This window comes from Oncorhynchus gorbuscha, linkage group LG07 (assembly GCF_021184085.1).
Source record: "Oncorhynchus gorbuscha isolate QuinsamMale2020 ecotype Even-year linkage group LG07, OgorEven_v1.0, whole genome shotgun sequence".
Taxonomy (NCBI): Eukaryota; Metazoa; Chordata; class Actinopteri; order Salmoniformes; family Salmonidae; genus Oncorhynchus; species Oncorhynchus gorbuscha.
Genome location: NC_060179.1, coordinates 22,162,495 through 22,180,378, shown reverse-complemented (window position 1 = coordinate 22,180,378; position 17,884 = coordinate 22,162,495). Strand labels below are relative to the sequence as shown.

At 38.2% G+C, this 17,884-nt stretch overlaps 1 protein-coding gene across 8 annotated transcripts; it reads right to left on the bottom strand.

Annotated features, from left to right (window-relative positions):
• Positions 1-3,615: 3,615 nt before the first annotated feature.
• Positions 3,616-16,701, bottom strand: tfap2a (transcription factor AP-2 alpha). 8 transcript variants are annotated; one of them, XM_046355821.1, is made up of 7 exons: positions 16,556-16,701; positions 11,924-12,358; positions 10,726-10,777; positions 9,184-9,409; positions 8,451-8,569; positions 5,873-6,014; positions 3,616-5,033 (listed from the first exon to the last, which is right to left on the bottom strand). In XM_046355821.1, the coding sequence occupies exons 1-7, from the start codon at positions 16,589-16,591 to the stop codon at positions 4,751-4,753; spliced, it is 1,293 nt and encodes a 430-aa protein (XP_046211777.1). In that variant the 5' UTR covers positions 16,592-16,701; the 3' UTR covers positions 3,616-4,750. The 8 variants fall into 8 exon arrangements, with proteins under 8 accessions (XP_046211777.1, XP_046211780.1, XP_046211776.1 ...); XM_046355824.1 differs by having other exon boundaries at positions 11,942-12,358; XM_046355820.1 differs by lacking the exon at positions 16,556-16,701 and adding an exon at positions 14,676-14,958.
• Positions 16,702-17,884: the final 1,183 nt, after the last annotated feature.

Here is a 17,884-nt window from a genome sequence, read left to right as displayed (position 1 = left end):
TTGACAGGTGATGGAAATGATCGAAAACAACCTTGCAGCCTATGAATTGTGATGAGCATGAGCAGTCATCACACCACTAACATTTTTTAAGATACAAAGTAAATACATGCCCAGATGACACCATATAAACATGATATTATTTTAAACTTAACAAAACGTAATCAACATCATGTAGGCTTATTAGGCCATTATTGGTCTGAAAACAACATGAATGTTTATAAACCAAGATAAGGCCATCTAGTCGAAATATTGTCTTTTGATGTTAAATTGATGTTATCTCTGACAATTTTGTGTACATAAATTAATTGGATAATCAAATTCTGGGTGAGATTTTTTCCCTTCACATTAAAGAAGAAATCAGTGGTAGCCTGTGCACATATAGCCTAGGCCTATATATATATATATATACTTCAGATGTTATGTGGATGTGTGTGGTTCCAAAGTTGTCACCCCAACACTCATCCAACACCGAGCATTATTTTAGAATGACCCATATTGCGTTGGAATTGCGTATTGCGTTGGAATCGACTTCTCAGCTCACTTGTGAGGCCTTTTGTTTATTCAGTTGATGTTTTCTAATCGATTCTCCGATGTCCCAAGTAATCAAGAACGATTTGGTGGAGTCGTTGACCTTTCGTGGCTTTTGAGCCCCGGCTCGCACAGTGGGGTGAGGTCAGTGGAAGGGTGTCGAGACCGAAATGAGGGTTGATGTCAGACTTGACGAAAATTAGCTATTTTGCGCTTCATTGCAAATTTATAGAGTCACATAATTCGATTGCACCGGTCCGCGTTTCAATTGTCATTTGAGTGAACCCTATATGCATAGAACACATATTTCTCTACTTGTAGAATGTCCTGCAGTTTTCAATTCGTCATTAATAAGATATAAAGAAATTAGCAATTTGGTAAATAGATGTGTCCATGCAGGAACAAAAATTAGCTTGAATACAATAAAAAAAAAGATTTACATGGTTTACTCTCCAAATAGCCTATACATCGTTTGCATGTTGCAGATGGAAGGTTACACTGTATGCACGCTTGACACAACCGGTTTTCAGTCCGGAGGTCAATATTATAAGGTTACTTGTGTACACAGCACATGACAAAAACGTATCTAGTATTCCATATTTATGGAAAGTGCATGGTTCAAAGCTATAGTTGCAAATGACTAATTAAAAAAATGTTTTAGTTAGCTAGCCATTCTGATGCAATGGCATTAAATGTAATTTCTATTATTGTGTTAGTCTATTTCATCATTTTTCATTTTTGTCAACCCTTGACTTTGTATTTGGGGCCATTCACACTTGAAGGGTCAATTAATTACATTTCTGTTATTTCATGCATTGACTGGTATCGAAATGGAATTGACCCAGCACTGCACATTAAACCAACGCTATATATAGCCACTAGTAACAGTCTTTAGTCTATTGCCAAATCTGCCGGTTCAAAGTATTGTATTGCCAGTAAAAACGATGGATATGGTGAGTTTGGTCTTGTCTATTTTGAAGAACGGATCCTGGTGTAGTGAAATCAGCTCACCAACCAAAGCTCCCAACAACATCTCATCAAAACAGTTTCGGACTAGGATCAGATAATGATGCGTGTGGAGTGTAGGTTATGCGTGTGGAGTGTAGGCTATGCGTGTGGAGTGTAGGCTATGCGTGTGGAGTGTAGGCTATGCGTGTGGAGTGTAGGCTATGCGTGCCTGAGCGCATGCATCTCTGCATATTCGTGTGTATGCAATCAAGGGTATGCTGATGCATGGGAAGATCAGATTTTTAAAAAAGTAAATTGTAGCCTAACATTTAAGAATAGGCTATTTAATAACAACTCGGGGAACAGTACACAACAGACGCACGTATTAATTATTATAGTGGAATCAAGTGTAATTGATGTAGCTGAAACCAGGGGTTACGGATTGAATTAGCCAAATTCAGTTGGGTATTGCTGACTGGCTCTTCAAATTTCAGGCCTCTTCGTTATTGCAAATTACTTTAGCTGTAAGGCATTATGTAAAACTAGTTCTACCTGTTTAAGATCAAATTATGGCAAAATTAAAAATGTCGTATTAAAACAGTAGCCTATGTAAATTACAGGTTTGTATCAAAGTAAACAAACCAAATAAAATGTGTATTTTGTCTTCAGAAATGGGGGCAATGGCATTGCATGTTCGTTCCTTAATAGGCCTATAGCCTTCACGTGCTTTCGATAGCTGCCATTGTGATAGACATGTATAATGCTTTCGTCTCGCTCTCAAAAAACGCTTTCATTTACCCCCGATACATTTATTAAATAACATTAGCATTAATGACACACGTGAGGGGCTTCCTAATACCAGTGAATGCTATTTAATACGATTGTTTCCTTTAAAGTGACTATTTATGCTTTTTTTAATGGAAGGAGCAGCCGGGTATTCCTCTTTATGAGTGAGCTATTGTGCCTGGGGTTAGGATCCCACACACAATCTGAGATGCAGCCAACAAAAACAGCCCTGACAGACAATGGCTCGCTTCACCTGCTACAGCACTGCACCGCAATTATGCCAAGGACATGTACAGTTAGGCTTCATTCACCTTATTTGAAAACAACTGCTTCGGAATAAAACAGACCGTCTGGGCTTAAAATATGCAGATAATAAATAACCGCTATTTTGGAAAATGCAAAAGAAAAGGGGGAGGGGGGTTGAAGAAAAGTTGCTCAGTAGGCCTAAATCTATCTCGATGTCACAACATCCCCATGCCACAATGCTCTCGACTAGAACCAGAGAGTGGAGAATAGAACAGAGCACAGACACAGGATATGCATATACATCCACCGACTCCACTCCACCATGCTTCAGTAGAGATTGATTTCGAGGTGCATGCCATCAATACACAATCAAAACTCCATTTGAATTCGCTTATGTAATGCATCGTCCCCGTGGCTTTAGGCACGCCAAACAAGGCTACAGCAGGTGTGTTAGAAGCATACGTGATCATTTGCATCGACATGACTACAACGAAGCCTATGGGTAGAGATGTGAGCAAATATAAGAGATATCCACAGGCAAACGTATTTGTCATATCGTTTAACTGAATGCAGTTGAAATAGGTTTCCCACATTTGATTCCAACTGAATGCTGTCAAACAACACCAATAATTACAGACAGGCTAGTAATAACAAATATTTGATGCATGTCTTAAAAAAGCTTTAACAAAAACGAAATAAAGAAAACAATAGAGTAGTAGGGAAAAGCAAATGTAATAACCTTCAACACAGCCATATAGATCTCACTGATTTTAAAGAACGGTTTTGCTTGAGGGCTGGCGCTTCGCACACACACTTCAAACACCAAAGAATTCATTGTTTTCTGTGTCATTCCGCATGGTAAAAAAGCTCGGCTCCGGTTTTGAATGATCCTGTGCTCTGAACTATGAGTTGAAAGTATAAGTTGTTTTATTATACTTGAGGGAAACAATGGGTTCAGCTGCTTATTGCAAGGAACACTCGTCAGGGGAGAGTTAAACTCAATTACTGTAACCGTGCTGAATAGAAAATATGGCCAAGAACGAAAATACACCCGGGCGTCTAAACCACTGAATAAAAAATGAAAATATATGAATAAAAATCAACATGAAGCGTATCAAATGTTTATTTTTTTCTGGGCAACAAAGGACTATAATACATTGACAGGCATGGGAACTATTGCCAGCACAAGTCTATACAATACAGCTAAAACCGCCTCCAATTTGGACATTGGACATACAAGATATCAGATGGTCCCAAATGCTTAGAATTACTTCGAACATAAAAAAAATAATCAAAAGACAATATCCATTTATTGCTTTTATGGTGCTTCAAGGGAAGAACAAGTGAAACGTATTCTGATTGGCACAACACATAAAAGCTTGTATAAAAACAAGAAAGTAGAAACACAAAACAGTTCTCTTCGGGGTCTCGATTATGCACTTTTCAATTAAAAAACTGAATGGAATAAGGATGATATAGCTAGAGAGAAATCGAGGTTTATTTCTATTAAATTTGTTTACTTGCTTCAATGTCGCCTCAACATGCTACAAGAGGGCTGAATTGAAATATCCCAGAGAAAAAATACCCCAAACTTCTGTTTTCTAATAACCATAAAACCACATGAAGAACTAACCGAATATTTAAACCCACTAAAACAGGAGGCACCAGATAAATAAAAAAGAAGTTTCAACAGACGCACCATATTTACAATTCCCATTAAATTACACATAAATAAATATATACATACATGAACACAGATTCCCTTATATAACCGTGAATCGTGTTGAAATTCAAAGTTCAAGTTGGTCGCTTGGAGTGAGAGTCTACAACTGAAGTCATGACATGGAACTCTGTGGATTTTTTTTTCAAGTTTATTATTCACAATACTGATAATAATTCATCCTCTTTTAGCTTCTTTTTGTCACATGGCTACAATCGTAAATTGAGAGATATAAGGGTCGCTCGATTTCAGTCCGTTGCAGCTCATAAAAAGAGGGAGTACATAAAAAGTCATAGATGTGGCAGAGATCTTTCCCTCTCTGGAACTGTTCTTTGCGCCTTTCAGCATTTTTTTCTTTTTAATTATTGTGGGGATCTTGCGCATCACTTCCCGTGAATCCAAAGTTGAATGGTATTAAAAACAAACATGTCAAATCATCGCGAGATCAGGAAGTGGCACGTTAACTTGATCAATAGTATTTATATGTATTTATAATATTTATATTGGGCTTTCAGGTGGGAATCACTTTCTGTGCTTCTCGTCTTTGTCTCCGCCTTTAGTGCCGCTGTCTGAGTGACTGTTGTTGTTCAGGTACATTTTGTCCATGGCTTTAATCGCCTCGGTCAGATAGTTCTGGAGAGCGGTGAGGGCCGCGCACATGGCTGGGGTCCCGAATCCGTGAGAAATGAGACTGAAATGGGTCAAGCAACTCTGAATCCCTGGCTCAAGAATAGGTTGTGGTCGAGAATTCCCCAAGGGCGTACGGTCCTGGGAAAGCAGGTCTGTGAATTCTTTGCAGATTTGCCTAAAATGGGGAGACAATATATATGTTAATTACAATCATAATGCCAGTCTGCCCCTAATATGACGTATAGGCCTATACAAGACATGTTCAAAGATCCTATTAATTTTATGTAGTTAGTACTATAACATTATAATGTGGCCTATCGCATATTTGTTCAAAGGGACGTATAAGTATAGTGTCGTACTATGTCTAAATGTTCAAATGCAGTGGGGAAAGGTTGACGTTGGAGTAAAACCAACTATGTTTCAATGCAATCCCAATCACAGCAAACAAAATGGTTGCATATAGATGAATCTGAGGCCTGTTCAATCGATCAATTACAGTAAACTCCATATTGGATAGTCTCAGATAGGCTATTCGTGCACGTGTTTTATTCTATGCTTACGCAACGCCAAAATGCTTGGCATGAATCGAATACAGAGCATGGATATCAAATTCTGTACGTCTAATATTAGTTGAAAGTGTCGAATTCAAGAAGTGTTTGTTCATTGTGGCATTTTGTCGTGTGCATAACATCACTTGATGACCTATTTGGCTTATTAGAAGGACAAATAATTGGACATTAGTCGATTAATTTGTATCCAATAATTTTTTTTGTCAGTTTTAATGTCACATCCATTCAATAGCCTACTACAATGTAACACAAATAACGACTCCATAAATCAACACTTTAGAAATGCATGTGAAATATATAGGCCTATCAAAAGCCTACAAAAATATATAAAAAACGAATTTATAGAATTGACCACGACCATCCATTTGTGTTTGCAAACACTGTCGATGTAAACACGAGAATCACATTTTTTTTTACATATGAAATGTGATAATATAACACTTACTTCGTTGCCAATAACATGTTTTTCCTCTGGACTTGTTCGTTTGGGTCGGAATGCTGACGGTTTGTATATTCAGCTACTGCCTTGGCTGGAAACTCAGTCTCGCATACGTAACCAAAATCTCTGGCAAGATGCACGGCTTCGCCTGAGAAGGAAAGAATGGATTGAGTATACTATATTGCTCTAAATTGGACATTAAATATAGACCAATTAACGCTTCCATTTAACACATGATTCATCTAATGAACGTCCTCTGCCAAAGAGAAGGCCTTGTCTTTGCATCAAATTCTAAATCAGTAGGCTATAGGCTAGCACTTGTACCTTCCATCACATGATGGATTATTTTATTTTTCTTGTTGTCATTTAGCAGACGCTGTTAAGCAGAGAGACATTTGGGTTAAGTGCCTTGCTCAAGAGAACATCTACATATTTTTCACCTTGTCTGCCCGGGAATTCGAACCAGCAACCTTTCGGTTACTGGCCCAACGCCCATAACCGCTAGGCTACCTGTTATCAATAAGAGTCAGGCCCCCATTCCGTGAGAAGAGTTAAATATCAGGGAAGCAATATAAAATGCCATAAGTAGCGTCATGCATATCACCATGTCATTGCTTAGCCATCCCTAAACATTATTGAACGTCCAGCAGATCATACAACGAAAGCAATTTTAAAAGGCTATATGCAAATCTCGCTCCTACAAACTTTAGCCATGAGAATTATAGGTTCATTCCATTGAGGTCTGCCTTTTTTGTAGATTTTTTCAAGTCTTTGGTTTTAATTTCCTGAAACAGTTGGGTTTTTACTGCGGGGCTTCCTGCCATAAGCCTCAACTCCGGAAGAACGCATGCGCCAATTAGCATCAAAGCTCAAGTCCAGTAAACTCGTTTCCATAAAATGGAGCGGATCATAAACAATAACAGCACTTCAGAAAAACGCAGTGTCTCTTCACTAAATAACCGAGTGTCTTCATACCCCCCCCCCCCACACACACACACACACTTTATCGCAAAGAATCATATATTTCTTCAACCTCATTACCATACAGCACCCAATTTCAATGAAGTACAATGAATATTGCATTCGCTCCACGGCTGTAATGATTAACAGGAACCAATGAACCGTCCCAGGCTTTCACCTTTAAAATCCACAGCTCACCAAATACCACCGCACTGAATAATAAGGTTCAACTTTGCAAGCAAAATGGATTTATTCAATAGCAATGGCATCCTCATAGTGTGCCACAATTACCTAATTTATTATTTAATAGTCTCACAACATATAGATCTTCCATAGGTCACTTCCACTTCAATCACAGAGAAACAGAAAGTGTCCCTGCATGTGTGAATAATAGAAGTCTAATAACAGTAGCTGTAGCTGTAGCTGTTGGCTAGTGGCCTTACTACTACTAGTATTACTATAACTATGTTTATTACTACTATTACTACTATTACTATGATTATTACTACTATTACTACTATAACTATGATTATTACTACTTTTACTACTATTACTATAACTATGATTATTACTACTTTTACTACTATTACTATGATTATTACTACTATTACTACTATTACTATGATTATTACTACTATTACTACTATTACTATGATTATTACTACTATTACTACTATTACTATGATTATTACTACTTTTACTACTATTACTATAACTATGATTATTACTAATATTACTAATATTACTATGATTATTACTACTATTACTACTATTACTATAACTATGATTATTACTACTTTTACTACTATTACTATAACCATGATTATTACTACTATTACTATAACTGTGATTACTACTATTACTACTATTACTATAACTATGATTATTACTACTACTAATACTACTATAACTATGATTATTACTACTATTACTACTGTTACTATAACTATGAATATTACTACTACTAATACTACTATAACTATGATTATTACTGCAACTACTACTACTACTATTACTATAACAATGATTACTACTACTACTACTACTACAACTATGATTATTACTACGACTACTATTACTACTATTACTCCTATTACTACTACTATAACTATGATTATTACTACGACTACTACTATTACTAGCCTAATATAGGCCTTATGATAATGATCATGATAACAAGCCACTATAGGGTTAATAAATCAATCGATACACCTCTGCCAGAGGTGAAACAGCTCCAAACTCACGCTAGACAATAAATAAGCAAATGCCCATAACCCTGCTTCAACAAGGAGCCTAGTTCATCTGGTACAAACTAGGCCAGCCAGGCTTACCGAACCCACCTCACACTGTAGTAGTCTATTCTAGGACCACTTTCACGAGAGGATTGCACACACGAAGGCTACATACACAGGCCAATGTTGCGAAAAGCCTTTTAAAATTATTACCATCATCCTCTCTCTCAAAAACACACATATATCCTTCATGCATGACTGGTTTGCAAGGCAAAGTCAGTCCAAATTACATGGATGAGCGCATATACTGATTTCGAATGTCCCCCCTGAAACCGTTCAAAGCACCTGCTATCCCGGGAACCGGAACTCAGATCATTTACAATGCAACTTACCTTCGACTAGTGACGTCAGCAGGGTAACGTTTGCGGCTTTGCGTCTACCTGCAGGTAGATTTAATCCGATTTTATCCAATTTCTCTCTGAGGGACCTTCCGCCATTCTTAGACTTGGCCCTGTGACAAGAACAGAAAAATAGGTTGTATGAATAGGCTAATTTGTAAAATGGTATGTTTTTTTAAATTTATTTTATTTTTACCATCATTGTTACACACTATCTGATCCAAAAAGGTCTGAATGAATAAGTATGTTATTAATCATATTATTGAATCAAAGATTAGGTAGCTATCTTGATTTAAAAAACAACAATGCCATAATAGCATCGTCTTCCTTCCATACACTTCTATAACACCATCGGTGTCTACAGGCCTATGTGTGTGTCAATATAGGCTACGTATTTTCAAATCACTGAAACTACTTTATTTGAATGCACAGTGTATACCCAAAATACTGGCTTTGTGTCGAGGTTGGAATCTATAGACTAAACACTGAACTAGTTTACTGTTGTTGGTGTAGGCCGAAATATGATGTGCGTAAACTAGTCTTACAGGGTTGAGGGTAAAGGCCAAAAGGCCTACATTAATTTGTGGGCTACATTGTGAGTGTAAAGTTAATATGGAATTTAACAGTCTGCCTTTTGGGCTGTTTTAAATGCAGGAGGTATCACGCTTGGTCGATTTTAATTATACCTGGGATAAAGAATGAGGAGCGACATTAAAGTCCGGCTCACCTTCTCAGCACCCCGCCCAGCAGTGACGCGTTGAGGCACTCAGGCGGCGAAAGGCGTCTCTGCACTTCCGCCACCGTGACCTTGTATTTTGATGTGGAGCTGAGCAGAGACAGGCGACCCGGAACAGAGCAGAACACCTCGTTGGGGTTTACCACACCGCCAAAAAGACCATCCTTATTTATCGGAATGGCGGAGACGTTGTTGTTCTTGGATAAAGAAACTGGACCTAGGGAAGAAGGAGAACAATTTCTGTGAATCTTATTCAATGTAGACCATTAATCAGATGACATTCATATCAAACGCGGTGTGGGTGTAGAGGCCTACACACAATTAAAACAATTGGCATAGGGTATGACAGGCCAAATAATAATAATAATATTAACACGAATAATAAACATTAATAATGATAATATAGGCATATTTATTGTTTTCTTATTTTGGTTATTAGGCCTACGCACAAAGGCCTAACCATTGCAAAATGTTGTACCATATTGTAGGCCTCGTATAGGCCCAATATTTGTTTAGGGTAGGGCTATCTATGCAATTTGAGCTCTGAAACATCGCACGCTTTTGCAGACGCGCGCGCACACATGTTGCAATACTTAAAACACACACACACACAGCACGCGAAGAGAAGCCTTTTTTCAAATATCCATGGTCTCCCCAAAAATACAGTCGCGCGTGTGATTTCACTTTGCAGGGGTTACCGTTTTGTGTGCTGTAACCGGAGACAAAGGGACTAGCGCTTTTGGATAGATCACTTGTGACATTAATAGCCCAGGGGAGGCTAATAGAGACGATAGGAGTTAAACGAACTCTTGAGATTACTAATATAAGAGCCAATTATCATGTTGATGCGGAAAGAGCATCTCTCAAGATTTATCCCCTGCGCATCTAATTTGAACTGACAAAAGACTCCACATGGCGAGAGGGGTAACGTTCAACCTGACCATGAAGTAGGCCTAGCACGCCAGAAATGGTCTTGTAGGAGTAAACAATCGAATTCACACGCAATTATGCTAGGCCCATATATGATAATGCAACACTGAACGCATTATTCCATAATCAACCGAAGCCAAACGCTGATGGAATGAGACTCTATAAATGGTTTAAAGACCTTGCCTATTTTTGCAGCGTATATTATTTTCCACCTTTGATGCAGGATCTGGTATCATCCTGATACTTAATACATAGAGCATTTACCAACTGCCATTTTAGATTTGCTCCCGAACGGGCCTATATTTACGATATATAGCGGAAAAGATGCGTCAACACATTAAAACCAATAGCCTAAACAGCATAGCCTATATAGGGCATATTCGCATCTGACTATGCCTACTCTGAAATGCTGACATTGGCATTAATTGATGAAAAGGTGCATGCAGTTAGTTTGATGCACTCGAGCTCACGTAATAAAAAACACTGCGCATTAATCCACTTGGTTCAGTGAGGCACTGACTACCGCACAAGCTCCGGAGCAGAGGGGTGGTGTGGTGTGCAGCTTGTGGAAACATACATGGCATCTCGAAGGAAATTGCTTACCTTTTTTAATTACAGTCTGATCTGGGATGTGAATTCCTTGATCCTCAACATGCTGCAACACACAGATGCAAAATACACTTAATATGGAATACAATGAAATTCATTTTTACATGTCATGCTGTTTGCAAAAGACTGGCATGTAGCCCACAATCCAAATATATGATTGGCCTGTTATTATTTTCAATGAGGGTGATATTGGCTATAGCTGTTGGGCAGTGCGTGTCATGCATATCAGACTTAAATAATGAAGCTCTGTCGCCCAATAATCGTGACCTCATTCCATCCGCAGAGTGGATACTTACGAATAACTATGAATCCAAATTGTATTCGGAATAAAGGTGGTATTACACGTCGTGCACGCTAATTGGGGATTAGGCATTTGTTTGAGAAAAACGCGTCATTGTACAGGCCTTTACTTATTTGATGTATTCGTATTACCTGCAGAGCGATGGAACTTAATCTAAAACATGGTGCTCATAGTGTGCCTGCATGTGCAAAACTCCCGAGTGGACATTTTATTATTGCTCTCAGCCTCCCGCTCATATCGGGACTTGAGTATTTTCAATGAGCACAATTAAATTAAAGATGAAGGGAGGATATCCAGAATCATGTCCAAAAATGACAGGGAATATTAATCAACAAGCGCGGTATACCATCCATTTTGTGAGAGGGGTTGCAGATCATATTATAGTTCTCAGAGCTTCAGCTTTGACCTGTTTGTTTAAGGCAAGTGTTTATAACAATATGCATCTTTTCCGTGGAGGGAGGGGGTCAACAAAATAAGACAGCTAATAAAGTGCAAACACAGCTCGAGAATATAGACGGAATAATCCATGCAAATAGGTTTTTATACAGTGTTTCACTCGAGAGCCGTTTGTAAAATGTAATGTCTGTTGGAACATTTACATAAAAAGGGCTCTGTCAATTCAATGCAATGGTTATGGCCATAATCTTTGACCATTTCTGCATTTATAAAATTGCATGCCATGCACTGAGTCATTACATGTAGGACATGACATTTCATACAGAGCTGCCAATTTACAGCAACAAACACTTAAGATATAGAAGGCTACGCGTGTAGGCCTAATAATAATTAAAAAATAATAAGAAGAAAAATAATAACAACAACAATTATTATTATAATAACAACAACAACAATGTAATAGTAAAAATGTAATAGTAATAATAATATAATTACCAAATAATGCTGAATTACCTGAACATCTTCTAAAGAGTGAGGTATTCCATGGATTGGGATAGAATCTGAGAGTCCCGTATCGATTCCGTGGCCCGACGGCAGGAGCACTTCTCTACGGTACTCCCTACAGAGCTGATGGGGCAAGCCACGGTGCTGGTGCAGCAAACTGCTCTCCTGACTTTGCCTCTGGCCCGGCCAGCCAGGGTGTTGTGGCTGCGGCTGAGCGTGCAGGGAGTTGAGGGAGTAGGGGTCGTTGACGTGCGAGTATGGGTCCTGAGACTGGGGGTAGATTGGCTGGTAGGGCGGAGGAAAGTACGGTGGCTGGAAGTCGGAGTTTGGGGTATGAGAGAGTGGAGGGGCGCTATATGGAGACTGGCCCACGCCTCCCAGCTGAGGTAGCCTGGCTGTCCCATTGCTGGTACCGTCGTGACGATCCTGCAGGAAAAAAGAATCGGAGAAATTAAACCTATACACCAACCCTCCATTTTACCCGTTTTCACCGGGGCTTTTATGGACTGTCACCTACCATAATTGAATGTCTATTCAAAGTCGTTGGTTGAAATGAAATCAACAGCATTTATCTGTTGAACGCAGCAATAATAGCCTAATAATAATAATAATAATAATAATAATAATGCTAACAATAATAACAGTGATAATTACTGTAGGCTAATAACACACCCGTAGGCCTATTTGATCATTTTCAGGGGGAAAATGATTACAGTTTAAATATTTAGATAGGCCTACTGAAATTAAATGTGAGAGCAATCTTGCATTCTTTTTCTTTTTTTGTATGATAACTATTTGACTAAAAAAGGCAATAATCGGAGTCAGAATGCTGCACGAAGTAGGCTATAACTGTCTTTGCCACCGAGTCCAACTTACCATCGCGGAAAAACTGTGCACTAACATCTGCGAAGATTTTCGAGCGATTCAAAAGAGAATTTTCAGAAGAAAAACGTTGATAAAACAACGAAAATGTACGAGCAAACAAAATAATGCCAGCAACAACACTATTGAAAGATCACGGAGCCCAATGTTCAGATAAGCACCACCGAAGAACGATAATCCATCAGAATTTGGTTAAATTCCCACTGCCCTTCATTCGATTCTAAAATGCAATGTTTGGTCTTGCGGATTTATGTTTAAAGTTTCCTGTATCCCTGTTCCGTCTTCTGTCTCTATCACTGTGCTGTTCCCTCGACTGAGCTCATATTAGCAAAGAGCTGCTTCTTTCCTTGGACTCCTAATAGCAGATATTCATGACTATTAATATTACACGAATTCTTAATAAGGGAAGAATGGTCGGAAATCGAGCGTGAAGCGAGGAAGCAACTCAAGGCAGAGTCTGCACTAAATGACGTCCATTGAATGAGGAATCAGTATATCTATCTAATCAGAGATGGGGAGAGAAAGAGGGAGTGAGTGAGGAGGGGAGAGAGAGAGGGAGACAAAAAGAGGGACATTCTCTTGCGTCTGACGAATCAGAGAGAGGGGGGAACATTTTAAAAGGTTCGAAGGCAAGCACAAGTGAAAGAAAGGCAGAATGAAGGGGGGACCAGAGATAGAGGAAGAGCCATGGACGGAAACAATGTGCACCTCTGATTCGTGTGAAAATCCAGCAAACGCTGAGGGCATCTCGGCTGGCACATTTTTACTGTTCAGAGGGCGGTTGTCTGCTCGCCATGTCCCTTTGTTTTTCACTTCAGTTTCCGCCTTGCTTTCCATGGCCCTTCCCCAGTCTCTCGAATGAATTAATCCACGGTTATTTGAATTCAAACTACGCCAGCCGAGCTAACTTTCACTCCGAGTAAATATATTCAAAAGTTATTATACGGATACGCAAGCTTAAGACATCCACTTTCCACTTCTAACCTATTTGCACGCGACCATTTTTACAAAACAGCAAAAGAGTAACCAGTACGGTAGTTAACACTGATTTCGATAAAAACAGAAACAGGTCTATTAGCCTAACCGTAAACTAAACTTGAATGAGAGAATCACAAATTCAAACACGGGCGGCGAAATCCAGCCCAGCGTTTCTTCCCTGCTCTTTGCATGCGCATTCTCCAGACGCGGTTAAAACACGTTCAACTGGCTGCACCACTCCTAAACAACTCCCTGATATGACTGCCAAACTTTCTATTCTATAATAACAATCACACAGCGTGTGCAGTGCACACACACCACTAAGGGCTCAAAATGCACCGATTTATTTTATAAGAATGTAAGGGATAGGCATCCTATTATTTAAACACATTATTTGAAACATACTTCTTTTTCGATGATACAGTCAACACATTCATTTTGGGTATGTCTCCATATGTACATTCTCTTACTTTCTATGTACATTTAGCATGTTTCAGCAGTGAGTTTTGAAATCCTATTTTGTAACAATTACGTTTAAAATGGTACAAATATATAAATGTTTTCCTATGGGTTTGCCATGTATTACTTTCATTTATTGATGTGAAAATGTATTATTATTATTGCTATTACTTTATTTTCACTGTTAATATTGAAACTGTGTAAAATGTATTTTTCTACACAATTGAAAATTGCATTACTCCATATCAAAATAGCAAAATATCTAACATACGAAATAAACCAATATGCATCTGTATATCCTTCAATGAATTAAATATGTTCCCAGACAACTGTCAAAACAATTAGAGATTGACAAAATGAAAATAAAGCAGTATACCCCATTAATTACATGAAAACAGCAATAAATTAAATATGAGCCTCTTACCTCGCAATCTTCATATTTTATATTATCAGTTAATTTCCAAAGCATTTTCATGAGTTGTGGTGGATATTGAGAGCGCCTTTCCTTGTTTTACACAGTGAATTGTGCTCTAGCGGAAACTATTTTAGTTGAGCTTGGCTGTCTGCGCTCTGAGATCTCCCTCTAATGGTGAAAGTAAAAGGCTCGCGCACCACTGTAATAACATTCGCATTCCCTCATTAGCATATCAACAGCCGCTTGATTCCCATCTGCCCAACACCAATGGACACAGGTAACACTGGAGCGAGATTTCACATGTATTTACTTCTCCCACATTCAATGAGAACATACAGCAGGAATTGAGCGTACATTTTATAAGCATTCTCTATGACAAAAAGGCAACAACACACCCTGCACCTGGGGGTGTGAACGTTCATTTGATGGCTATGATAAAACAAATAATTGGATAATACATGTTATGTGTTCATTTGCTTCCTTTGTCGCGCATATTAGTTTTAGGAAATGTGTTTTCATAAAAACAACTGTTTATGTAACAGCTTCATAAAAAACAAGTTCCATCATCTCACACCCTATATGGGCCTATGGTACAATCTGTCTGTTCTTACATTTTAGGATGGTTAACTTGCTCTGAAGAGCGTGCCACACGCAAATACTCTATCTAGTGCTCTCTTCATACTTTGTTGCCAAACTGATTTTCGTAAACTGTTGTTTTAGACGTATTGAGAGTTGAGACCATGAAAAGCTATTCTGTCACTGTCATGCAAAAGGGGAAACAATCTAAAGTAGGTATACAGCTCCATTGACGACATGTAAGAGCGCCGTTTTTGTAATGTAAATAATCAACACAACAACATAGCTTGTTTAATGTGAATGAGAGTCTGAAGTATTTGGGCGGGTCAAGAACCAGGTCGCCAATTCCTAGGCGTTGGCCTCTCCTAGTTCAGATTTACATTTTTGGTGGGGTACCTTTACAACCGGTTGTTATTAATGAGAGGGCCCATGAATCTAGATCACAATGACAACTATCAGCGGGGTAAAGGTGCCTTAAAAAATAAATCGTGGAGTGTGTGGGTCTGTATGTATTTCCATATGCTGCTATGTGGATATTAGAAGTTGTGTGCTTTTGGAGAGTGAAACGAAAAGGCTCAATCTCACCATGGCTTGGATTGTTTCACCGACTAAGGTTTCACCGCGTTAGAAAGTTCTGTTTTACAGTCGACATTAAACTATTCTTTAAAAATCAATTGCATTAGGCCAACATACCCTCCAAAGTAATAGGCCTACATCGGAGAGATTTGTTTTGACATTTTAGATGACAAGAACCACAACTTCCGGGCGAGCTATAACTTTAGTATGAGATGCCATTTATCATATCATAGACGAATTAACATCTATAATGATAAGTTGGAGCATACTATGTATGATTTGTGCTATTTTATTGATTTGAATTCACATTTCAATAAACACTAGCCTATAGCAAAACAATACATTCTATATCCTAAAGGATACTCTATAGGCTATTATTTGCTTCTATATAAGGAAGGGTTTTCTATAGTCTTAAATTGCATGATATATAAAGTGATGGAGCCTTCTATGCCAGTTAAACCTGCTCTCCCCAAGTTATTACGAGAGCCAATGCGCTATTGTTAATCAGGCGTAAATAGGAACATTATCGACTTTTGCGAGAAAAAAGAACACTGTCAAAGTAAAAAATAATTTAAACTATTGAATAACTGTATAATATTTAGGCTAAATATAGTGCTTGCCTACTAATTCTACAATGAAAAGTTGATGGCAATGCATTTACCAATTGTGGCCATATATTCGACATATATTACACAACTAGCCTACACGTTCTTTGTTTTGAAATAAACAGCACATACCTGCCAATCCCCCATTTTGCCCATTATGGACATCATTGTTTCTTCAATTTGCCTGGATATGGTAGATCACACGTCGTGTTATCTCATTGAGGCTTCCGTCCATAAGCCAATTTTTGCTTTTACTTGTGGTGAACGAGATCAGCTCACCTGGCCATAAAAACCCTCTGGGCCACCTGGTGGCACATGCGCATTAGACCGGATGTGTTAACCTACCTGAAGTTGAGGTAATGCTCTTTTATGAATATGCTTTTGGAGCTTACTGCGTTCAATTGTGAATGAACATATGGCTGGAAAGTGTGTGGACGAAACTTTCGACCAGAATCTGTTTTTTTTTCATCCATGGGCTAACTGTTGTGAATAGAACAATATAACAATATCATTTGCATATCATTTATTTATGTAAAATACAAAAATAAATGAAAAATCTATATATTATTGAATATCAACATCATATCAATATCAGTTGATTATAAAATATTTATTCACATTAAAAATTAAACTGTGTCAAGATAAAATCTGAAGGTTAACTGTAACATCATTACTTAAACACAATCTACAAGGTTCCCTTACGTGTATTGGGGTCATGGTTTATTTATCATCTGTTTATTTCTAATACATACTTATGAAGACGCCTCAGGCCAGAAATGAATGAGCTCAGCTCTTCACCAGGCACACCAAAAAATAAAAAGAGCAACACGTGCGCTCACCGAGGTGTTAATGGTAATGATGGTCGAAAAGTCTTTTCTTTCTAATTCTAACGGGACACATGTCGACTCTACCTATGGGGCGCTCCACAACATGGTTGCACAGCACTGTCAATTTCAGGATGGAAAGATATATCTGGCTTGAATTATGATGTATTATTTAGTTGATATAAATATGACAAATAAACCATAACGATAAGTATTCCATTTCAAATTCAACAGTGCTATCTATATAAGCTATATCGTCTAGATATATAGCCTATTTTAAACAACAGGCCTTTTCCTGAGAAAACACAGCTCAGTTGAATTACAGTCACACAATTGGGCAAATATTGAAATATTTTAGACTACATATTTGTTTTTGTCTTGCATTTGACTGTGGTGTTTGGCAACTGTGCGGTCTATAAACTTGTATTCTATACATATTTGTACTATATTTGGGAAACTTTAATATTCCCTCAATGTTTGTCTTCAAAGAAAATCGATTTGAAAATAATAAAAGTGCAGGCAGGAATACAGATAAAATATAGAACAATCTAAAACATATATTCAGAGCAACAAGGTGTAGCTTACTGCAGTACTGTGCACAGGGAACGCGAGCAAGTGTGTTAAAGAGTTCTGGACA

Excerpts from the sequence above, each read along its gene's own strand:
- tfap2a (XM_046355818.1), bottom strand. The coding sequence starts at position 13,651 with ATGGAAAGCAAGGCGGAAACTGAAGTGAAAAACAAAGGGACATGGCGA. Across the intron at positions 8,570-9,183 it reads CTGGGCGGGGTGCTGAGAAG|GGCCAAGTCTAAGAATGGCG; the intron begins GTGAGCCGGACT and ends TTCTTGTCACAG. Across the intron at positions 5,034-5,872 it reads AACATGTTATTGGCAACGAA|GCAAATCTGCAAAGAATTCA; the intron begins GTAAGTGTTATA and ends TCCCCATTTTAG.